We start from the raw sequence: 26096 nt of genomic DNA, 5'->3' as shown, positions 1-26096 counted from the left end.
GGGGGTCAAGAATTTTTTTCCTTTGAGCCCAGTGTTTTGAAGACTTGACATCAGAAGACGTGTTGATTCGTTGCGACTCTTATTAAGGAGAAATATGCCGCAAAGCTCTCCCGTGGAGTGAGGAAGAGGTGGACAGTTGAAGTGTCCAATGGAGTTATGAGATTTGCGCTCAAGCTATTTTCAAGACTTTAGATTGGTTAATAACCTGTAAAAATAACAGACCCACGTGGGGACTGACCAATAGCATCGATATGTGAAAAAATATAAAATTGACCAAATTTGGACGTACGAGGTTTCCGCCCGACAGCGACGATATGTAGGCAGAAAAGGAGTACTTCACTAGAAACTTAAAAATCAAAGGTTTAGCAATCACCATAGGTTACCTCCTCCTGCTGTCAAAGGTTCAGTCTATTAGACAAAAAAATGAATGAGCTGGAAGCACGGGTTAAATTGATACCTGAAATTAAAGAAACTTGTCTTCTCTGGGACATGACTGCATTAGTTTGATTGGGATGAGGACCTAAGCATAAGGTGAGTTGGAAGCCCAATTTTGACAAACTTGCCAAATGCTTTTAATTCTTCATTCTTTTCTTGGTTTGAATGGTCTGAATTCTTATAAATGTTTCACATTAACTGCTGTCTCTTCAAATTGAGATAATTGTATAACTGAAATGGGTCACAACTCAAATATTTAAGAGGGTGAAAACATGCAAGGCTGCTAGCCCTGGTGCCATTTATTGCTTTTTTTCAGACCAGCTTACTGAGGTCTTTTCCATGAATATATTTGTTTGATAGGTTGACAAACTGTATAGCAAACGTCCGCTATAATACTGAAGCAACTGTAGCTGTGTTGGTCTAAACACAGAGACAAAGAGAGCCAATTGGTGAAACAGATTTAATTTAATTTATGTTAAAGTGGAGCAGTGAAGAAGTAAATTTATAATTCAGAGAGAGTGCATAGTGAGATACACTTTAGTCAGTTTTGTGACAGAGATGGGGCACGATCTTCGTGGCCGCTGGAGTGGGTCTTTGTCTCTTCTAGGCAGTGGGGAGGAGCAGTAAGACAGAGTCCAGTTTGTCCTAATATTGCAAGTCTATGCCCAGGAAGCGTTGCCTTTCAGCACAGAGAGACATACACATTAGAAGCCATGAGCATAAGAGACCTCTCTGAATGAGCCTTGGCCCATGATACTCTCTCTGTATCCATGGTCTGCTTTCTCCACCACACAGCCGAGATATATGTCTCTGTTCGCCAAGCAAGGTGCTGAAGAGGTGCTGTCCCTTCAGCTCCAGACGAATGGTGGGTGAGAAGTTGTAGTTAGCTGCTTGCGGGTGGTGATGTGGGTTCAGCCATCACACCAGATTAGATTAGATTGGATTTATTTTTTTTTATTTATTTTTTTTTTTAAAAAAAACCCTGCGAGCTGTTCTGCACATACTATAAGCCCACGCACAGGGATGCCATCTGGTCTAGCAGCCTTGCAGCCTGGATGTCGGAGGAGGTGTGGGTGAGGGGCTGGTGGGTTTCAGAGGGTCTGGTTTTAGTGGCTGTCCCTCTGTTGTTACTGTTGAAGCAACCATAAAATCATTTAGATCGTTCAGGAATGAAACATCTGTCTTTGATAGGCCTAAGTCTAACTAGGCTTATAGTCCCTGATGGCCTAGATGCCCTGCCAAATGTGTTGGGGGTCAGAAGTATTCCTCTACCTTTAGCTTGAGCATAAAATCATTTAGATCATTCAAGTATGAAACGTCTGTGGTTGATGGGCGTAAGTTGCTGGGCTTATAGTCACTGATGGCCTGGATGCCCTGTCAAATGTGTTGGGGGTCAGAGTTGGAGAAGTATTCCTCTACCTTTAGCTTGTAGCAAGGCTTGGCCTTTTTGATGCCCCTCTTCAGGTTTGTTCAGGATGTGCTGTAGGCCTGATCTGAGGGCAATGTTTACAGGCTTGCAGCAGGAGCCATACCTCTTTTGTTCATCTATGGCTATCTAATTTGGATACCTATGAACGCAATTCATTATTGTTGACTTTACACATTGGATGAGTGGTGCGTTAGGGGTAGTCACTTATGCCCCTTTTCCACCAGAAAGAACCGGGTGCTGGTTCAGAGCTAGTGCTGGTGCTGATTCAAAGTTGGTACCACTGGCGAGCCTTCTAAGAACTGATTTGCCTTTCCATGGGCTAGAGAGCCATCACAGAGCCCAGTCTTATGTCACTGTATATGTCTCATGTTTCCCAGCAACGTTAGCGCAGCAGCGGCAAACACAAACACAACATCAACAATGGCGGATGTTGCTTTACTGTTAATGCTCATGGCTTTGTGAACCTACATTGGCATCCAAACACGGCGAATCCAACGTGTACGTGCAGCTCCATGTAATTTGTATAAACGGAGGTTGTAATCGAGAAAGTACATAACATTATTTTATCATTAACACAGAAAAAAGTTAGCCTTAACATGTACATCTTCTACCGCTTATCCGAACTACCTCGGGTCACGGGATTATTATTATTATTATTATTATTATTATTATTATTATTATTATTAATAATAATAATAATAATAATAGTAATAATAATACTATTATTATTTAAAAATAAATACTAAATTCAACTCAGAAATGTAAAATGTAAAATGCATTATTATGCAAACCTGGCTATTTGTAGGCATATTTACACCTATGCATATGATTTAAAAGCTTTGTTAACAAAATCAACTGCAAACTTTAGGTTTGTCTATATTTGCATGCCTATGCAGATTCACTAAAAAGGAGACAGTAACTGATGAACATCGAAGCCACTCACTTATGGCATTATGCTGTCCTAAAACACTATAAGAAATTATAAAAAGTGTTCCTTCATAAATGATATAACCTCCTGGATAATTATATGTTCAGCCCATTCTGCCCTTCTCTGATAAAAACCACACCCATGTATGGCTAAAGGCTGATGTAAATCACTGTATTTAAAATGTGGCATAATTATACAGTGATTGAAGTGGAATGCAATGCAAATGAGAATTACTTTCGTTTCTGAAAAAATTCTGAAAGAATTACTTTCAATTTCTAAAAAAGCAATACAATGGGATAAGCAATGGGAAATTGTTAAAAGCACTATACAAATAAATTGAATACCTTGCTAATTTTTCTTCCAATTCAATCAAGATATTTAAAAGCAATTTATAACAATTTAAAAGTGCTTATTGCTTTTTAATTTATTAAACATATAATTGCCTCATTTCAGTGTTTTCTACATATGTAATGTACTATACAGAACGTAACTATACGTATGGCATTTGAGTTTTTACCATAGTGATTGCTTTGTTATCTGGCATGGAATTGGGCCATGAAACAAAGTGGATTGATTTTACTTTTACTCTAACATAAATTTAGCATTTAATAAACAAATAGACTTTCTAATATTCATACATACTCCTGACCTCTACACATCATGCTCCACACTAACAATCAACATGCAAAAACATAATTGTACACAGAAACTTTTTTTTCATATTTGCAAAATTAAGGATGCGGTTTACCCTCAGTGTAAAGTTTTAGATTAAATGTTTGGCTTCCTGTGAAACAAGTGCAGACTTGTGAGTTGTGAATTTGTGAATATGCACCTGTGAATAAACAGCATAACTAAAAAATTTACTTACTGTTTAACAGGAATTTCAGACCAGAGGAATATCTCCTAAACAATACTATTCCATATATATTCCAACTGATTTCAAATTGATTTCAATTGCTTGTCATTGCTGGGCTGAGAGTGGCTCTATATGCTAATCTGAACACAGCATCTCAGCATCCCATGAGCAGTGAGCTGTTCAGATAGGGCATCTGATTGGATGCATCCTCACCAGCACATTGCTTATGTACCCAGTAACAGAGTATATTCTGCCAAATATGTATAGGTCCCACATGTTACAAATGTTTGTGATCAAAATAATCCAATGATTATTTGATTATTTGACCTTTGTGAATTTGGACTATAGAAGCAGAAGACCACTTTGAGTTATACTCCTGCAAGCCAAGAACAGGAGTCTAAAACACAGGCTTATTGAAACTGGACAGATGACAATTACATTAAAAAAAAAAATCTGGGCTTTTTCCAGTCTTAAACTACATTTTTGTGAGTCTCCATTTTAATGTTTGATGTAAACATTAACTGAAGCTCTTGACCTTTTGTTTATTTATTTATTTATTTATTTATGATGCATCTCTGGAGTTCAAATCCCAGTGCACTGCTGGACCCTTGAGCAATTCCCTTCACTCCCACTTGCTCAGTTGTATAACTGTAAGTCGCACTGGATAAGGCCATCTGCCAAATGCCATAAATGAATAGTAATGTAAATATAAAGAAATGTAATACAACTGCAGCTTAATGATTTCTGCAATTCATTCTAATATGAAACCTTGTGCTGCATAATTTAAAAAATAAATAAAAGTGTAAATTGTAATTGTAGCTAAATTGAGTTGCTAAATTAAGTTTATGTGCTTGTGTATTCTGATGCAATACGATTAAAAATATTCTGTGGAGTATTTTTTACTTTAACAAAAGGAGATTTAACCATGAAAGGCAGTGGGAATTCATGAAAGGCTTTGATTATTTCAAATTTTTATTTGAATGATTTATTTACAAAGCAACTGGCATTTAAAAGTTTAAATCAAAATGCAATGAAAATCAAAAGAGGACTAATGTTATAGATTGCAATTGATCCCATTGACCTAACAATTACTGGTCTTCAGAAAACCAGTTTAAAATTCACATTCTGATCACCAAACATTTATAAATATACAAAATCATCTGTACTTACAATGCTGTTTAGCTTGAAAATACACTTAATTATGATCAACCTTGGAGATTGTTAATGGTAGGTTTGTGAACCATATGTGGGGACAACACAGTCAGGGCTTCATTTTTAATGTGTAAAATCTACCAAAACCATGTCTGTATATGTGGCCTAAAATGGTATTTTCATTATACAAGGACAGTTTTTCCTGATCAAATTTGTTTAAACAGCAAAATATCTGACCCACAGTGCAATTACTACACAATATTTAGAGAGAAAAATGAGAGGATAATGAGAGGATGTAAACAGTCATAGAAGTTAAATCTGGCCAGACATCAAGTGCTCTTTCAAAACAATAAAAACTTGTAGCCACGTTAGTGTAATAGATCAAGAAGAGAAATAATGAGGGCTCTAACAGACAGGGTATCTGTGAACTTGCAAAAGTATCAGTTTGTACAGAGGTAGTAGCTGGCTTTACAAGCCTAGAGGAAGCATGTGATAGACTTCACCCTCCATGGTTGATACAGTGCCTTGCAAAAGTATTCATACCCACTGAAATTTTCCACATTCTGTCACATTACAACCACAGACAAAAATGTATTTTATTGGGATTTTATGTAATAGGCCAACACAAAGTGCCACATAATTGTGAAGTGGAAGAAAAAAATTATAAACATTGTCCAAATTTTTTTACAAATATTTGAAAAGTGTGGTGTGCATTTGTATTTAGCCCTCCCCCAAATCCATACTTTGTAGAACCACCATTCACTGCAATTACAGCTGCAAGTCTTTTGGGCTGTCTCTACCAGCTTTGCACATCTAGAGTGAAATTTTTACTCAAGCTCAGTCAGATTGGATAGAGAGTGTCTGTGAACAGCAATTTTCTAGTATCCTCCAAAGGTACCATAGGCCTCTTTGCTGCTTCTCTGATTAATGCCCTCCTTGCCCAGCCTGTCAGTTTAGGTGTATGGCAATGTCTTGTTAGGTTTGAAGTTTTTCTATTTTCAGATGTTTGTACAGTGCTCTGTGAGATGTTCCAGGCTTGGGATATTGTTTCATAACCTACACCTGAGTTAAACCTCTCCACAATTTTATCCCTAACTTGTCTGGTGTGTTCCTTGGTCTTCATGATGCTGTTTGTTCACTAATGTTCTGTAACAAACCTCTGAGGGTTTCACAGAACAGGTGTACCTACACTGAGATTAAATTACACACAGGTGGACTCTATTTACTAATTAGGTGAATTCTGAAGGCAATTGGTTCCACAGGATATTAGTTAGAGTTATCAGAGTAAAGGGGACTGAATACAAATACATGCCACTTTTTTCAGATATTTATTTGTAAAATATTTCAACACCAGTTATGATTTTCCTTCCACTTAACAATTATGTGCCACTTTATGTTATATTCATGTCATATTAAATCCCAATAAAATACATTTTTGTTTGTGGTTGTAACGTGATAAAATGTGGAAAAGTTCAGTGGGTATGAATACTTGCAAGGCACTGTAGCTGTCATGAAAATGTCTAAGAATTATTTAATAAGAAAATCAGGAAAAATCAGTATACAAGGAAAATTATTCTATTTGCTACTTCTTCCAAAAACTGCAATAAAAAAAATCACACTTTTCATATAAAACATAAAAGTGTAATTTTTTGGTTACTAAAAATTATCCATAATAGCCTATTTGGTTGTACAAACCCGATTCCAAAAAAGTTGGGACACTGTACAAATTGTGAATAAAAAAGGAATGCAATAATTTACAAATCTCACAAACTTATATTTTATTCACAATAGAATATACAGAACATATCAAATATTGCAAGTGAGACATTTTGAAATGTCATGCCAAATATTCGCCCATTTTGGATTTCATGAGAGCTACACGTTCCAAAAAAGTTGGGAAAAGTTAAATGTACATATAAGGAACAGCTGGTGGACCAATTTGCAAATTGTTAGGTCAATTGGCAACAGGATTGGGTATAAAAAGAGCCTCTCAGAGTGGCAGTGTCTCTCAGAAGTCAAGATGGGCAGAGGATCACCAATTCCCCCAATGCTGCGGCGAAAAATAGTGGAGCAAAATCAGGAAAGGAGTTTCTCAGAGAAAAATGGCAAAGAGTTTGAAGTTATCATCATCTACAGTGCATAATATCATCCAAAGATTCAGAGAATCTGGAACAATCTCTGTGTGGAAGGGTCAAGGCCGGAAAACCATACTGGATGTCCGTGATCTTCGGGCCCTTAGACGGCACTGCATCACATACAGGAATGCTACTGTAATGGAAATCACAACATGGGCTGAGGAATACTTCCAGAAAACATTGTCGGTGAACACAATCCACCCTGCCATTCCCGTTGCCGGCTAAAACTCTATAGGTCAAAAAAGAAGCCAAATCTAAACATGATCCAGAAGTGCAGCTGTTTTCTCTGGGCCAAGGCTCATTTAAAATATACTGTCGCAAAGTGGAAAACTTTTCTGCGGTCAGACAAATCAAAATTTGAAGATTTTTTTGGAAAACTGGGACGCCATGTCATCCGGACTAAAGAGGACAAGGAAAACCCAAGATGTTATTAGCGCTCAGTTCAGAAGCCTGTATCTCTGATGGTATGGGGTTGCATGAGTGCATGTGGCATGGGAAGCTTACACATCTGGAAAGGCACCATCAATGCTGAAAGGTATATCCAAGTTCTAGAACAACATATGCTCCCATCCAGACGTCGTCTCTTTCAGGGAAGACCTTGCATTTTCCAACATGACAATGCCAGACCACATACTGCATAAATTACAACATCATGGCTGCATATAAGAAGGATCCGGGTACTGAAATGGCCAGCCTGCAGTCCAGATCTTTCACCCATAGAAAACATTTGGCGCATCATAAAGAGAAAGATGCGACAAAGAAGACCTAAGACAGTTTAGCAACTAGAAGCCTGTATTAGACAAGAATAGGACAACATTCCTTTCAACATTTATTTTTCCCTTAAAATGATACATTTTCTCAATTTAAAAATTTGATATGTCCTCTAGGTTGTATTCTGAATAAAATATTGAAATTTGAAACTTCCACATCATTGCATTCTGTTTTTATTCACAATTTGTACAGTGTCCCAACTTTTTTGGAATCGGGTTTGTATATAGTCCCTGCGTGTGTGTGTGTGTGACTGGCTTTTTATAGGCCCTCGCTGTCTGATAACTCTGAGTTGCTCAGGAGCCGGTATGACTGTCAGGAGTGATCACTCTGGTTGATAATGTGGCTATAACCGATGACCAGCTTGCTTTGACGACACAACAGGACAAACAACACTGCAACGAGGAGTAGAAGAATGAAGCCACAGGCAGCCAGCCCAAAAATCACATCTACACCAACATACAAATGAGAAAATAAATTATTGATCTCATTTGGAAGTGAATGGTAGACATAGCATAATATTGACATTATTAAAGTGTGTGACATTTGTTTTTGTTTATTACCTTTATCACTTGAAGATGAGCTGATCTGGCACTCCTTGTGCCAATCTGTTGGAATGACCGAATTTGTGAGTCTAATGAAGTCTTCCAGGGGGCACAGCCGGGCACAACCAGGTAAAGTTAAATAGTATGGCTCAGTTGCAGTGCTATCATTACGATAAAACATTGCCACAGAGTATGATCTGAGGGAAAAGACCAGACAGCATAAATGTCTTTAAACATAAAAACGTAAGCGTAAACGTAATTTAAGCGTAAAACTTATGACACTTACTGTACTGCAGTGCTTCAACTGCAGTTATTAGCAAGTGTAGAAAACAACTAAAAGTGTGTAAACTTGTATGGACTTGCACAGATAATGTGTAAGCTGATGTACATTCACTTGCAACTTTAACAAACTTACATGTGCACCTGTTCTTTCATGAAATTATCAAATTTTCTAATTGTATAGCATTAGAGCAATGCAAACAGTGGAGGTTGGAGTGGAGTGGAGCATTAGATCAATGCACTTAACATGGAGTTAATGTTCACATTAAACAGTAGAATGCAAAAAATGTGATCTCACTGACTTTGGTTGTTGGTGCTGATTTCTCTAAAGTTTTCACTGCAATAGCATGAAGATAATATTTAAATACTATGAAAAACAAAAACAACTAGTGAGCCTTTGTGAGTCGAAACAACCTATGCCAAGGTTATAGTCATTAAGATCACGGTTTTGTGAACATTACCTAAAGTCTTACCTATTTCGGCATGATTTTACGCATTGCACAGATGTTTTGTGTGTGTGTGTGTGTGTTTTGAAAGTTTGCATCACCCATTCTGATCCTGATGCAGTTCAAATATGTGGCAGGAAGCATATGGTGGCTGTAATCCATTATACACATTAAGTGCCTCCTGAAGCGCTACAATGGTCGTGTCATGCTGAGGAAGATATAAACACACAACAATAATTATAGTTACATAGTTATACAATAGTTATAAAACAATAGTTATGCAGGATTATGAAATTGTTAGCAATCCTAAAATGTTCTCAGCAAGCATATGGTTGTTTTGCAAATATTTACAAACTGTAACTTTTTACCAAGTAGGTATATGTTGTACATTATTACATTTCAATGTCTAATAACCACATGAAGAAGGACAGAATGATTCATACTAAAAAAGCATGATAAATCAATTTGGCATGTACAATGACGGTATTAACAAGGTGCTTTCTTGGTATGACTTATGAAACTGTATTAACAACTCTTACATGTATTAAGTACTACAAAGAGAGTGAATAAATGGAAACAAATGAAAAAAGAAAACAGGAACTGACTCACCGCAGAATACATGATCATCTTCAGCTGCTGATTTAAATTTAAAAAGGCAGCAGCCGATAGGTTCTTAATAATCTGATCGAGCAAGACACCTAAGAGAAAGAATACTAGATGAATGCTAACTGTCCAAACTGTCTTTACTGAGATGGAAGTAGTTCTTAATGAGGGAATTGGAAGAAAAATGAGCAAGGTATTCAATTTACATGTATACTATTCTGTAGTTGTGCTCTGTAGGTGCATGGGCACCAAAATTGCAAATCTGCAAAAAGTTAAAAAATTTACACATCAGGTGAGGGATATAAAAATATTTCCAAGAATACTGCCCCTCATTAAGACATGGAACATGCAAGGCATGCAAAACTAGATAACTAGATGACCACCACTTTGAGGGACCTACAGTATTTTATGGCCAACAGAGTACACATGTGCATCACACAATATCAAATAAACCACATACATCTGGCCTGTATGGGTGCAAGAAAAAAGACACTTCTCAAAGTTCCAAATGGAGTGATGTACGAAGTTTGTACAAAAACAACTAAAATATCAGAAAAGATCAGATGAAATGGTGAAATTAATGTAAAATAAAAATAAAAAAAATATAAAAATAAACAATCATCACCAAAACCCCAGCATAATGGTGAATCATGGTGGTGGAATAAGGGGGAGGTTTCTCATCTACAGGGAACCTGTCAAGATCACGGGTTTGATGGATGTAAGCAAGTAATTGATTAATTGATTAATTCTATAGGTTACAAGGTGCTTCACAATAATAAAAACAGAGTACAATCCACTGCTGAAACTAATTCAGATATATATTCTGGGGGCTCACCATGTAGGGAATTGTATGTAAGAAACAGGATTTTAAAAATCTCACTGGTGACTAACGAAGAGAAGCCAATTTTTAATAGATTACAATTTCAAAACATGATGGGGACAAAACTGTGGTGGGGCCAAGATTAAATTACATGGAGATTAAATACACTATATTTGAAGATTATGAAGTTTCTTATTATTAGAATTTATGGAATCACATTACAGAGTCATGAGTAAAGCTTTTAAATTTGTGAATAAGGAAAATGTCCTGATCTGACCTCCTTGTAGCCGGCATTTCTCCTCTCTTTTATAGACACCAAACATGATCTGGAAACTAAAGTTTTTCAGCAGCTTCAGTGTCTTCATCACATCTGGAGTCACCCAGGCTGGAGGGAGCAGGCCATGCTTCTTCTGTGTGCAGGAAAGTGAGAGTTACATTGCATGCGTGTGAGGGACAGAGCGCAGGAGAGAGAGTGAGAGATAATAGGCAACCAATTCACAGTCAGATCCAGAAATATTTGGATATTGACAAAATATTGTTACTAAATTTAATTTAATTTAATTTAATTATGAATATGACAGCACTTTTGGCCATATACTTTACACTTCCTGTCATCGAAGGCCAGTTTGTCATCAACAAGGTCACTCAGCAAGCAGACCCTCCACACAAAGGATGTTTTTTATTTTTTCACTATTCTATGTCACCTTTAAAGTTTGCTTAGAGACTGCTGTTTGAGAAAATTCCTAGATCAACAGTTTCTGAAATACTCAAACCAGCCCATCTAGTTCAAACAACAATACCGTGATCACAGCCACACTTTCACAATTTCTGCCCAATGATTGGCTGAATAGGTAACTGCAAGACTGTGTGGGTTTAAGTGTACAATCTTCCTAATACATTGAAAAAACATCCAAAAATATTGCAAACGCAAGGGCTTTTTTCTTTTTAACTAAATCCATTTGAGTGTGAGATCAAAAGAGTATATGAATATAAGGCAAAAAATAAAAGTATACGAATAAGAGGTGCTAGATCAAAATTCCATCTTTTATTTCCTGATACATACAGGACATGGCACCTTTGGAGGTGTGGCAGGCCACCCAATGTTTTGGTAAGCAAAAGTATAGGAACCGCTAGTCCTAATGTAAATTTTTTAAAGCTGTTTTTACATTGTTGATTACTTCTGCATTGTTGAGTCAGTATAAACATTTTAGATTTTCAAACATTACACTTCAAACTAAAAATTCAGTGTTATAGAAAATTTTTGTATGTCAGAAAAGAAAATATTACTGTTTATGGCTTAGAACCTTTTACTGTTTTTTTTTTTTTTTTTTTACAGTTAAACATTTATTTCCCTTAAGGCTTAAGGATTTCTTTTTGACAAAGACATGCATTTGCTTAAGTTCTTTAACATGTTTTATTTATTTATTTTTTCTTGTAAAGCATTACAAAATTTACATTTATGGCATTTGGTAGACTTCCTTATCAAGAACAACTTACATTTATCTCATTTTTACAGCTGAGCAATTGAGGGATAAGAGCCTTGATCTGGGGCCCAGGAGTAGTAGCTTGGTGGCCCTGGGATTCAAATTCACAACCTTCTGATAAGTAGTCCAACACCTTAACCACTGAGCTACCACGTCCCCCTTACAACTAGATATTACTATTATTATCAGCACAAATAAACTGCTCACAGAACCTCACCTCACAGAAAAGTGTATCATAGATACTCCATATCATCTCAAGGGACGTTGACTTCATCCCAGTTTTATTCCATACCATCTCCAGGAAATCCTACTCAGTAAAAAGCACAGCATTCAATACATTAATACATTGCAACACTGCTATAATGTTATGCAATGCAACCAGCACTTCCACATGCTTAACATCTTAAGAAAAAAAGCTTCTTAACTGGAATATCTGGAATATCATCATATCTCTCCGATCTAATTAAGATAAGAACGATAATCCTAGATTTTTATTTACTTATATAGCTAAATTAACTAGAAATAACAACACCACAGAAAAATGCACACTATCAATAGGCAACAAGAATGAAAAATTATTCCAATGGTAAAATTTCAAACATCAGGCAATAAATTCAGACTTTAAAAAAACTGACAATTTGTTTGCTGAACCTGTAGATAAAAATATTTATATATCAAAACAATGTATAGAATGTTTCACTCCCCTTCAAGAAAGCAATTTAATTTTAATAATTTTCTCTTCAAAATCACTTGCATACTGGGTCCCTTAGTTTGTTCACTAGATAATACTAGTAGCAACCAAACCCCTTTTAAAAATAACTAATTCTTTCCTTACCACTGACTATATACATAAATATTAATTATACTTGTTAAAAACCTGACCTCTACCCCTGTCAGATGTCCAACTAAAGGCCAAAATTCAACCTCCCCTTTATCTCAAAGATCCAAATCTGAAAGGTTCACATGCATTTTTGAGTGTTTTGAATGCTGTCTCTTCCAAATTCACACATTCTGGCTCCTCCTTTTATTTATGCTGTCATGGCTAGTCATGCCAATGTCCCTGCTTACACTCTGCACACAATGTACCTTGTTCTTAACAATTACATAATCACAAGCATGTAACAATTACATGATCACAAGCATCTAATATTCTATCTTGTCTTATGTAGCCACGTTGTTTTATGTAGCACCAAGGGTCCTGGAGGAAAGTTGTTTCATTTCATTATATACTGAGTCAGCTATATATGGATGAAATGACAATAGGAAATAAAAGCTAATTAACATGACTTGACCAGTGTTCCTGACCGCTTCTGCTCTCCATACCTGCCTGATCCATTATGCTCTACTTTTGGTTGGAGTCTCATCACTTGCAGGCCACTGACAACTGCTAAAGAAGGCCCTACATGGAAAACCTGTGAATACATGGGATTGTATGTATAGTATGCCTGCTTCTGGTATCCAGACCTACTTAATATTGGCCATCATGGTCTATTTTTTGGTTTGAGTCTTATCACTTGCAGGCCACTCACTATTGCTGAGGTACTCACTACCACTGCCCTACATGGAAAACCTGTACATAAATGGATTTGTTGTGGATAGTGCCACTTTGTAGACTTTGGACTGCTGTTGGTGAGGTTGGTTCTATGCTAGGGTCTTCATCATTGTTCATCATTTGATGGCTTCAGCAGAAAGGAATTCATGTGAAAACTATGATGCATTCAAAAATCATGCTTGATACTCATGCAAAAACCTCCTGGTCAGACAATTGCACTTGAGTATACTGTACAGGTATATTGTATATTGAGTATATTGTACAGGTTTAAAAATGAAATTATAGATAAGTTTTAGAGACAAATTATAGGCAAGAACAAGTTTTATTTTCATTTATTTTACTCTTAGGTCCTACTAATCTAATGTATGTTGCTTAAATTTAACCTGTACATTAAATATGCAGGCACAAAGTTCTCTGTTGTAAAATCAGTTTCATACTTATTCTAGGTTATACATTTAAAATAACTAATTTTGACAACAATGCAGGCATTAAAGGGAGAATTATTTTAAATAAGTAATCTGGAGAGAGAGTTAAACTCACTTTGTAAGTCTTGGTCATATTTAGGAAAATTTCTGTTCTTTCTGTTTCATTCATCAGCACTTGGTAGCGTGGGCAGTTTGGAATAGGAAATGACAGCAGCTGGTAAACAAAAAAAAATATGTCACAATTACTAGTGATCAATTAATGTTCATGGTGTTATATTTAAATTTTATCAATTTTTTTTGTAGTAAGCAAATGTGGAAGGTGCATATTCTTACCTTTTCCTCATCTTGGGGGACTGTGTGTATTGGTATAGGCTGCCAAGCCAAACCTGGATGAAACACCTGTGAGCCATTGGGTGGGAAAAGTCCAGCAAGATTTGAGGCTGCACTCATCAGAGTGCGATCGTAATCTGTGCTCCGTACAACAATCTATGCCACAAGAAGAAATTGGAATCAGCACCTAACATAAAAGGCTGACATTAAATAAGGGTTACACAGGCTTAACAATTTACAATGTCAAGGTATATCTGAAAACAAGGCAGTTTTCAGGCAATATTACTCCATAGAATATTGTCATTGCATTGACAAACCTGCTTGTTTGCATTGTTTGCATTTCAGTCAATTTAAACTGACTCAATTTATACTGTTATCTAAGAAAAACATAAGAGCAAGACTAAAGTTTGCAAAAAAACACAGAGAGAAAGGCCAAGACATCTGGAATAATGTGCTTTGGACAGATGAGTCTAATATTGAATTATTTGAAGACCATAACAGAGGGAATGTTTGGCATACACCAAACAGTATTTCAGCAAAGAACCTCATACCAACTGTGAAACATGGAGGTGGAAGTGTTATGGGGATGATTTGGGGATGGTTTGCAGCAGGACTTGGCATATTATCACATAATCCACTTTGAATTCTACGTTGTATTAGAAGGTGCTTGAGGAACATGTGAAACCATCTGTCAAAAAAATGAAGCTGAAGTGGAACTGGACATTGCAACATGACAAAAACATACCATTAAATACAACAAGGACTCGCTGAAAAGTAAAAAAAAACCCCAGCGAATTCTGGAACTTAATATTTAATGGGGTGTCTTAATTTTTTCACATGACTATAATGTCTGGATATCCCAAAAGGTGCACAAACAAGCTCCAGTTAGGCCAGAATTCAGATATGAGCAAATCACTCCTTTCTCACTGCTTTTGATTAGTCTCTCACACAGAACCTAATGGGTTTTTTTTATTTTATTTTTATGATTCACCATACCTACTCTGATCAAAAGCTGCAGCCTATTTGTTGGTACCTGAACAGCATTAAAGACTACAGCAGGGGGCAGAGCTTTCTCTTACAGTCCCAAAGTTATAGAACAGTCTTCCAATTAGTCTTCAAGACTCAGAAACTGTCCCAGTGTATATGTCTAGGTTAATAGACCTAGGTTGTTAGGTAAATAAACAGATCTGGAGGGTTCATGGGCATAGACTGCTGTCAAGACCAACAAGAAGTGGCTGGCCGGTTTATGTTGCAGGAAGCACTTCTGTCCCCTTTTGTTTGAGCCTTCCAAATTGTTTGTGGGTTGGTGAGTGGGTTGGATAACACAATTTCGCAACTTACTTTATAAATATTTGTTTAAAAAAAAAGTTTTTGTTTGTTTGTTTTTAACTATTCTCTGAATATATTGCCCCTTGTATGTTGGGTACAAACAGAAATACTATGGAGTGTCAATTGTGACATGACAAATAAATTTAATGCAAGAATGAACAGATATTGAGTCAGGACACAGGCAAGAATGAAAACAGACATTGAGTTCATTATATTAATTACCACAGACCTCAGAACGCGTATAGTTTTCGCTCAGGACACCTGTGTAGCGTTTTCTCAGAAACTGGCCTAGTTCAAAGTGCTGCTGCATACCTTCCTGTACAGTCACACAAGACAAAAAGGATATCAGCTAACCACGTAAGCAACCTAGCGAATACAACTACTTTATTATAGGTTTACCTTGCAAAAGTGTTCATAACCACTACATTTTTTTCACATTTTGTCATTTACATCCACAGACAAAATTTTATTGGAATTTTCCGTGATAGACTAACACAAAGTGGCACACAATTGTGAAGTGAAGGAAATTTATAAATGGTGTCAATTATTATTCATTCATTCATTCATTTTCTACCGCTTATCTCGGGTCACGTGGAGCCTGTGCCTATCCCTGGACGGAGTATCAATTATTTTTTTTTTTTTTAAATATTTGAAAAGTGTGGCCTGCATTTGTATTTAGTCCCCCCAAATCAATACTTTGTAAAACCACAATTTCGCTGCAATTGCAGCTACAATTCTTTTGGGCTATGTCTCTACCACATATTGAAATGTAAGTTTTTGCCAATTTTTCTTTGAAAAATAGCTCAAGCTCAGTTCGATTGGATGGAAAACGTCTGTGAACAGCAATTTTCAAGTCTCACCACAGATCCTCAATTGGATTTAGTTCTGGACTTTGACTGGGCCATTCTAACACATGTATATACTTTGATCTAAACCATTGTAGCTCTGGCTGTATGTTTAGGGTCGTTGTCCTGCTGGAAGGTGTACCTCTGCCACAGTCTCAAGTGTTTTGCAGACTCTAACAGGTTTTCATCCACGATTGCCCTGTATTTGGTTCCATCCAGCTTCCCTGTCCCTGCTGAAGAAAAGCATCCCCACAACATGATGCTGACACCATGTTTGACGGTGGGGATGGTGTGTTCAGAGTGATGTGCAGTGTTAGGTTTCGAGCATGGAAGAACTCGTTCCCAGGAAAGGCAAAGTGTCATCTGTCATATGGAATTGGTTCTGTTTTGCGGCGTCAGACGCAGAACACACAACACCCCACTGCAAAGTTTTGTGTACTTTAGGAGACTATCCGAAGTATTCAGTAGATTTATGAGACACACACGGACTTAACGTGACTGTTCTTTATTCACACGTGCAGAGAGAATCCACCGGAACATGTATAACCGGAAACACATGCATGAAGTGCATTCTGGGAAATGTAGTTAAATAACAGCGTTAACCACATACACAACATTTCCTCCCCTCTTACTCTTTGAGGTATAACACAAAGATTACAGATTAAACTGTACCACTCAAATTATAAAATTTAGTTCCTGTTATCAACATATCTATGAACATAAACTCTGAACATTGAGTCTTTATGTTGAGTCCTGTTATCCAATAATAACACTTTAACCTGGGAATGAGGGTAGACTACCTCAGACCCTAGCTTACCCTTAGGGGATTATTCTGCCCCGAAGCAATAAGGGTAGCCCCTAACTAAGTGTAATCCGATAAATGTCGAGGTGGACGTCGCTCCCTTACTGGATACTGACGGCCTATTTGGTTTCCATTTTCTGCCAATGAAGATAATGGTTTGTTAGCAAAAGAATCATTTGAGGTCATCGTAGGATCCTTTGTGGAGACTAATGAAGTTGGAGAATTTTCATCAGTGGCATCCGTGACCTCAGGAACATCTGTAACGGTGCTGGCTCCATCAAGCAACTGATCAGTATGTCTCCTCCAGGAAAGATTCTCAGCAGTCTTGACCTTGTATGACACTGGACCCGTCTGGGCCTCCACAGTAACCGGAACCCATTTCGGACCACTACCATAGTTCCGAGCAAGCACTGATGAGCCTGTTGCAAAGATTCTGTCCTTGGCTCGCATATTCCGTCGCTGTACTTGATGCTCTTGTTGCCGTTGAACAGTTTCTTTGAGTGTTGCTGGTTTAATCAGCTCAAAGCTTGTCCTGAGCTCTCGGTTGAACAGCAAATGCGCTGGCGAGACACTTTGGTGGTTGCATGCGGAGTACTAAGATAAAAGAGCAAGAAGCTGTGCAGACATTGATGGAATGTGCCCTGCCCGAGCGACGCTTTCAAAGCATGTTTCATGGTTTGGACAAATCTTTCTGCTAACCCATTTGTTGCAGGATGGTAGGGTGATGACGTGATATGTTGCACACCATTTGCCAGTAGAAATGTGGCCATCTCATGAGATGTAAATTGAGGGCCATTATCTGAGACAAGTTGCACTGGTGATCCAAATCTACTGAAAATTTCTCAATTGTCTTTTCGGCTGAAGTAGATTTCATGATGGCCACCTCCGGCCACCAACAGCATTTTGTCCTCGACTGGGCCTGCAAAATCAATATGAATGCGATGCCATGGTTTTTCAGGATATTCCCACGGGTGCACCGGTGCCAGTTGTGGTTTGTTACATATGCGCTGGCAGGTCCTAGCTTTTTCCTCAATTTGGCCATCTACTCCTGGCCACCAGAAGTAACTCCTTGCAATCTCCTTCATGCGGACCATCCCACAGTGTCCCACATGCAGCTGTTTTAGCACTGGCTTGCGTAGAGCCGGGGGAATAACCACTCTCCTCCCCCACAATAAGCATCCTGACTGCACTGAAAGTTCATGACATCGAGAGATGTAAGGTTTTAGCTCCAGATCATCGCTCTCCTCTTTGCCCGTCATGACAATATCCACAACACTTGACAGGACAGGGTTGTTTCGTGTGCCCCTGCGCACTTGCGCGGCTGTTATAGGGGCCCGTTCCACCTGGCTGAAATAGAAAATTTTAGCCACCTTTGCTTCCTTTACCTTGTCAGCGAGAGGCAACCTGGACAGACCGTCTGCATTTCCGTGCAATTCCGAATTTCGGTACTTGATGTCGTAGGTGTGAGCTGATAACAACAAAGCCCACCTTTGCATCCTACTTGCAGCAAGAGAGGGAATGCCATGGTGTGGACCAAATATTGCAGTGAGATGATCAGTCAGCAGCGTGAATTTCCTTCCAAAAATATACTGATAAAACTTACGCACTCCAAACACAATGCTCAATGCTTCTCGTTCAATCTGAGCATAGTTTGCTTTGCTCAGACTCCTGGAAGCAAACGCGATTGGCCTCTCTTGACCATTGGGCATTATGTGGGACAAGACAGCTCCCACACCATACGGGGGAGCATCACAGGCCAGCTGAATAGGAAGATCAGGGTCAAAATGAGTGAGTGCGTTTGACCTTAAAAGTGTCTCCTTCGCTTTCTTGAATGACTCCTGGCATTCAGAGTTCCACTTCCAATTATTTTCATGGCATAACAATTTGAACGGTGAAAACGATGAAACGGCCATAATAGTTCAGTAAGCCGAGGAAAGACCGTAACTGGCTGACATTTTTGGGTACTGGAGCATCCACAATGGCCTTAACCTTGGATGGGGACGTATGCAGACCAGCGGCATCAATGACATGGCCTAAGTATTCGACTGCAACCTGGAAAAATTCACATTTATCCTTGCGCACTCTTAATCCGTATTCTTTCAGCCTCGCAAGGGTAGCATCCAGGTGTCGTAAGTGCGACTCTTCATCCGTGCCAGTCACTAGAATATCATCTAGATAACACTCAACTCCTGGAAGCCCCACTAAAATCTGATCCATCGCTCGCTGAAAAATGGATGGAGCTGAAGTAATTCCGAATGGCAAAAGTTTATACCGAAATAGCCCTTTGTGGGCATTAATGGTGAGAAGTTCTCTGGACTGTTCCTCAACATGCATCTGTAGGTATGCTTGGTTGAGGTCGATTTTGCTAAATCTTTGTCCTCCTGTCAACCCCGCAAAGAGGTCATTAACGTGAGGCAAGGGGTGTTGTTCTGCTGACAACACTGGATTTACAGTAACTTTAAAATCCCCACAGATCCTTATGCCTCCATCCTTCTTTATAACTGGAACAATAGGCGTTGCCCACTTACTTACATTGACTTTTTCCAGCACTCCACTCTTCACAAGTTCATTCAAGCTTGCCTCTAATTTAGGTTTGAGTGCATATGGCAGGGGCCGGGACTTTAAAAACTTTGGCTGGCTTCCCTGTTCCACAGCCAATTTCACTGTGATCCCTTCCATGCTGCCTAACTCCTGTTTGAAAACTTCACTATGTTTTTCCAGGACACCCTAGAGGTCCAGGGTTTTAGGTGTCATCATGTTTTTGGCCTGCCAGTCCACCTTTAGTTGCTCCAGCCAGGAACGTCCCATCGACGAGGGGTAATCACCTGCAACCACATACAATGGCAGTTTTTTGTTTGTCCCTTCAACTCCACTGTTACTTGGGTGAATCCTTTCATGGTCACTGATTCTCCAGTATAAGTTTTAAGGACAACATCAGGTGGTTTGAGTGGCAGGTGTCTGAGTATTTCACTGTATACTGCATCTGACACCAGCGATACAGCAGCACCAGTGTCGATTTCCATTTTCACTGGCTGTCCTTCCAGCAGTGCAGTGACTTTATAAGCCTTAGTTCCACCTGCTACAGTTAGCACATGCATAGGCAATTCCTCATCAGAGGTGTCTGTACACTCTTTATTTTCCTGTCCGACTGTAAATATGTGCTTCTTTTCTTTCTTTCTGAAAACTCGTTTCTGATGCATTTCTTTCTTTTACGTTTTATTTTTACATGCCCTCTCAATGTGTCCCTTTTTCTTACAGCTGCGGCACTCCGTATCCTTAAACCAGCATGAAACAGGTGAATGTCCAGTCTTACCACAGCGGAAACATGGGCCTTTAATTTCAGTTTGTTTTTCTGTCTCCATCTTGTACACTTTACTGTTTGAGCTCAATTGCTGGGCTTCTTTAGCAGCCAATTCCATAGACACACTTAGCTCAATTGCTCTTTGCAGTGTCAGGTTGCTCTCAGTTAACAGTCTTTTCTGTATGCTCTCGCAGCGTAGTCCACATACTAATCTGTCTCGAAGTGTATCATTGAGCACATCACCAAATTCACAGTGTTCAGCTAATACTGATGTCTTTCCTCCCCGCTTAGCAGCCAAGACGTGAACTTGTAGTAGGCTGTTATCCGCGGTTTTCCGCGTTCATTTCCGCCTATGCAAAACACACATGGGATAACAAGATCCTCGTCGCCACTTTTGTTGTGTACTTTAGGAGACTATCCGAAGCATTCAGTAGATTTATGAGACACACACTGACTTAACGTGACTTTTCTTTATTCACACGTGCAGAGAGAATCACACCGGACATGTACAACCGGAAACACATGCATGAAGTGCATTCTGGGAAATGTAGTTAAATAACAGCGTTAACCACATACACAACACAAAGTGTCTTTAAAGTCTGTTGCTAGCAAAGGTAGCAGTACGACTATTTTACTGCAGCACCTTAAACAGAGGCATGCTGTCGAGTGGGAGAGATGCGAGTATGCGCCCTGCGAAATGAAAAAGACCGCGGCAGCACAAACACACCGCCAAAAAACAACCTACTAGAGATGAGCCGGATACTCGGCTGAAACGAGTATCCGGTACGGATAAAGCACTTCTGCCGAGTACGAGTATTATACGAGTATTACGAGTCAATATCTGTGCTCAGATTGAATGAAAATCATCATTGGGTAGATGATTGTGTCAGCGTTCTGTGATAGGCTAGTCACAGCACCCCTCCCCTACACACATACAGATGTACTGTGTTGCTGTGTCTCGCTCTGCTCACTCAGTCACACACAGAACAGCTCTCTGTCTCTCCCTCAGTCTCTCGGGTTCGTGGGTCTTTTCCGTTAACGTTTAGGGTTTCAAACTGTATCCGGTATTATAAGAAGGGGGGCCGTTGGAAAGCGATCATGGATGCAGAGAATTCCTGTTATACGCATCAACAAACATTATACTCTATGTTGTGTATTGCGACTTAAGTAAAGTTTCCCGAATCAATAACTCCTGAGCTAAACGCTCTTATTACACAAATAACACCTCTTTTTTTTTATCATAGTAATGTAGGGGCAGCTATAACCCAATTTTCCTCAATATCAGCTTTCCTCCGTGGTGGACAAAATACATAAGTCTCTAGGTGCGAACACCTAAGAGACAGATTCCAAGGGACCGTCTGCAAAGTGCAAAACGCGAAAAGCGAATACTATAAAAACAGTCAATAATCACTGTAATACACTGTACTGTTTTTTTTTGTTTTTAATTTAAAAATTATACAAAAAGACATTCCCCCCAAATAAGTGTTGTAGTATAACTATCAGGACATCAGTGGTGTGTGAGCTGAATTTGGTGACAGTACAGTGTATTACAATAAAGTTATTGACTGTTTTTTAGTATTCGCTTTTCGGGTTTTGCACTTTGCAGACGATCCCTTGGAATCTGTCTCAGGTGTGTGTGTGTGTGTGTGTATATATATATATATATATATATATATATATATATATATATATATATATATATATATATATATACGTATATACACGTATATATACACGTATATATACATATACATACAGGAAAAATCGATTTAAATCGTAAATCGATTTTTTTGTGAAAAAATCGGGGATTTTCATTTTAGGCCATATCGCCCAGCCCTACTGTCTCCCCCACATTACTTGTTGCAAACTGCAAAAGGGACTTCTTGTGGATTTCTTTCAACAATGGCTTTCTTGACACTCCTCAGTAAAGGCCAGATTTGTGGAGTGCATGACTAATAGCTGTCATGTGGACAGATTGCTGCCCACTTATCATTTTCTTTCCACTTCACAATTATGTGCAACTTTGTGTTGGTCTATTAATTAAAATCCTTATAAAATACAGTTTTGTTTGTTTAAATGTCACAAAATGTGGAAAAGTTGACTGGGTATGAATACATTTGCAAGGCACTGTAAGTCTTAACAATGTACAAAATGATACTCTGTGTGTGTGTGTGTGTGTGTGTGTGTGTGTGTGTGTGTGTGTGTGTGTGTGTGTAAAAGGTACCTGAGAAAGCTGTCCAAAACCCTGTGGCCATGCGCTCTCCTGGTATGGGTCTGTTGGATAGGCTTTGACAGGTGAACGGTCTCCATGGCGATATAACTAAAGGGACAAGGAAGGACAAAAGTTGATAAAAAAAAAAAAGATTCAAGATTTTAGAATTTAGATTTTAAAAGATTAAAAGATTTTATGATTTCCTTTTATAATCTATTACAACAACCCCTTTTATTACAACCCCCAAAGTATTGGCACAGTAAAACCAATTTGTTTGTTTATTCAATACAACGATGACATAGGGGTTTAAGATTAAAGGACGCGTATCATATGATTGATCAGAATTTAAATTTTCTTAGTAAATATATATCATACAATTTTATATATGTACTTGTGTTTATCAACATAGGATATGATACATTTGGTGGCAGATCTCACAATTTGTTTAATCTTAAATCTTAAATAACATAATATGAGCCTAATGGTTGCAATGTCTTGGCTAGCAACCCACTAACACAAAATTGTGGCATTCTTCTATTATGATGTTTTTCCAGGCTTGTGCTATGCCTTTTTCAGCTGTTGGTTTTTTTTTAGGGGTTAATCTTTTCAATCTCCTCTTATTTAAAAACATGATCTGGTGGGTCTTGTTGTGGTTTGTTAATTGACTTGGCGAGTGTAAAACCTTTCCATTTTGTCCCTTTTTTGTATTGGCAGTGTGTTTTGGATCATGAAAAATGAAATTGGATGCATTTATCTGAGGATTAATAGTAGATTAATGGTCACAGATTAATTTAGCATTGCATGTGCTATGAGCATGTTTTTGGAAGGTGGAAGAAAACCTGAGAACCCAGAGGAACCCTGAATACAAAAAGAATAAGCCGTAAACCCAGTACGCTCAAAATCAAACCATACCTGTATACAATTAGTCTCTGGGAGGTCTTCAACAATATTATACCAAATGCATCTGTGAACTATGTAACATTTCATAATTAGAATATAGAATAGAGCAATATAAAGAAAGTTTTAGGTGAATTTGCCCCAAAAACCGACAGTAAAATAGGCTAAAATTAAAAATGCGTTATGAATCTTTTTGTGAATTTATGACCCTTTTGTTTTTCCATACCCGCTGCCCCGTCTCACAAGTCCGAGTCTGATGGCGACGTCATGGGATTACACAAAACAACCTAATCGTTACTTTTCACTGTAACCCTAAGTAAATTAGCTGGTAGGTTTTAAGGTTTTTTTTAAATGTGTAATTAATTGTTAAGTAGTAAATAACCTGACCGTTTACCTATCAAATCTTTAGGTAGAGAAACCTCTTATTTTTATAATGATCTCCGACACTATGTTTATAACCACAAGACAGGAAACGTAACTGAAAGCTACTATATGTTCAGCCATAGAATTTGCCTTGATAGATTTAAAGGGACAGATTTAATGTTGTCTTATCGTTGGATTGGTGGCTACATTAAGCCACGTTATAGAACAATACTGGGTAGACATTTATTGATGGTATACAACACAGATCAGAACAGTAACATACTCACCACTGTGACCAATTTAACCTTACATTCTACAATCGAATATCCGAAGACAAAAAACAACAAGATGCTAAAAATACACGATCCCATGTTTGCAATTACAGACGCATACAGTTACAAACATTAAGTTTAGAAGCCTCCAGAAAGCATACAGAAAATGTGACACGAAATAAGAGCAGAGACGTGTGTTGTGGCTTAGCTATTGCCCAGGGTTAAGACTCCAGCCTGGTCTACTGAACGGGCTACGACGCTCTCTTTCGAGGTTGCCAGGTAATGAGCAACAACGCAAGAACAGGACCAACATTTTCAGTACTCAAGTAAACGACATTATTTTTTTCCAAGAGGTTAAAAAACAGGGCTGGAAAGTGGTGCAGATAAACTACACTTTCCCCACTTTCCAGCCCTGTTGCACACTCTGCACACTCACCACTTTCCAGCCCTGTTTTTTAACCTCTTGGAAAAAAATAATGCTACTTTTTAAATATAATGTCTGGGGTGTTTGAAATGAAATCAGCACAGAATTGTTAAGAAAGAGTTTACCAAATCTGTTACCCCATTTTGCTCCACTGAATTTCTCAAATGTTCTTCAGTGTTGATCAGATGATATCTAATAAACTCTCTGTTATCCTTTAGAAAGTTTTCTGGTCTGGTATATGGCCAGGTATTTTGTATGAAAAACATATATTGGTCTTATTTGTATTACTCTTTATATTCTTTGTAATATTTTTATTCACTTAATCTGGTGATGTATCTAATCTGTATTACCTACACAAATTCAGAAAAACAGCATATTTACAAATATTATATTATGTTAATATTAAATGTGACAGAAATCCAATACTTGCATTTTTTTAACAAGTGTCATTATTGTACAAGTGTCATTATTGTGTTACACATTACTATGTAAGAATATTGCCTATTTGAAACCCACTGGCAGTTTTTTAATTCATTCCCTTTAATCAGTATCAGAATCAGGTTTATTGGCCAAGTTTGTTGACACACACAAGGAATTTGGTTCCAGCTGTTTGTGACTCTCAAAAGTACAGACATAAATAACACTATACTGTACAAACTATACAAGACAATGCAGACGATGAGATACAATATAGACAGAATGAGTATTAAATATGAATATAGAATATGACTGATCAGTTATGTACATAAAGTGTGGGAGTGCAAATAACAATATTGTGCAATATTATGCTTTTTGTACAATATATAGCAGCAGTAGTGTGTGTAATATATACAGATGATTTGATGACTGACAGTCCTGATAATGCAGTACTTATAGATATGAAGCAGTGAATATAATAATATGGTGAGTTGTTGATCAAGGTGATAAGTGATTTTTCCACACAAACATCCAAAATAATAACAGGTATCATCATCGTCATCATCATCATCATAGGATTGTAAATATCTGATTCAACTTTGTGTGTGCCGGATCTCTATCCCAGCACTCGTAGATCATTTGAAAATGGATCCTAAGTTACAGTAATTGTTTGTAAAAGTAAAGTTATAGGAAATAGTCAATTGTATATTGACAACATAATATTCTGCAACAAAGTAATGAAGATTTGTGAAATTAGGGCAAAAAAACACACAAGACAACTGGTATAATCTGGGAAGACAATTACTGAAAACACAAGGGAAGGTGTGCATAGGCAGAATAGATGTCACATGGCACAAGACAAAATGTCCCCCTAGTGTTCAGACAGGGAAGTCCAAGCTGTTCCTGACAGTTTATATATATAGCAATTTGTATTTCATTAAACTTACAGGCAATTTTTGTTATAAATTCAGCAGACCAGGTCTTCCATCAGATTTACTGCAGTTTATTTATGACCACAGTGTGGCCAAATAAAAACCATGAATGGAA

The 26096-nt window shown here is 37.9% G+C and overlaps 2 protein-coding genes across 2 annotated transcripts in view; both read right to left on the bottom strand.

The window, feature by feature from the left end:
* The window catches only part of ptpn5 (protein tyrosine phosphatase non-receptor type 5), a 551551-nt gene that overhangs the window by 233563 nt on the left and 291892 nt on the right, over nt 1-26096 (bottom strand). The gene's annotated exons all lie outside the window — the stretch shown is intronic.
* On the bottom strand, nt 4600-24446 carry acp2 (acid phosphatase 2, lysosomal). Its single transcript, XM_060858871.1, has 11 exons — nt 24224-24446; nt 22689-22784; nt 15746-15832; nt 14191-14343; nt 13973-14071; nt 12098-12187; nt 10674-10806; nt 9583-9671; nt 9075-9181; nt 8267-8445; nt 4600-8152 (listed from the first exon to the last, which is right to left on the bottom strand). The coding sequence occupies exons 1-11, from the start codon at nt 24305-24307 to the stop codon at nt 8019-8021; spliced, it is 1251 nt and encodes a 416-aa protein (XP_060714854.1). The 5' UTR covers nt 24308-24446; the 3' UTR covers nt 4600-8018.

This window comes from Tachysurus vachellii, chromosome 23 (assembly GCF_030014155.1).
Source record: "Tachysurus vachellii isolate PV-2020 chromosome 23, HZAU_Pvac_v1, whole genome shotgun sequence".
In the NCBI taxonomy this organism is placed as follows: Eukaryota; Metazoa; Chordata; class Actinopteri; order Siluriformes; family Bagridae; genus Tachysurus; species Tachysurus vachellii.
Note: the sequence above shows the minus strand (reverse complement) of the source record. Positions and strands in the feature narration are given on the sequence as shown.

What these genes read in the sequence shown, in the direction of transcription:
- acp2 (XM_060858871.1), bottom strand. Translation starts at nt 24,307, where the DNA reads ATGGGATCGTGTATTTTTAGCATCTTGTTGTTTTTTGTCTTCGGATAT. An exon ending in ATATGACCAAGACTTACAAA is followed by an intron (nt 12,188 to 13,972) that starts GTGAGTTTAACT and finishes TTTACTGAGTAG; the next exon opens with GATTTCCTGGAGATGGTATG. An exon ending in CTGCATCAGGATCAGAATGG is followed by an intron (nt 8,446 to 9,074) that starts GTGATGCAAACT and finishes CTTTTCCCTCAG; the next exon opens with ATCATACTCTGTGGCAATGT.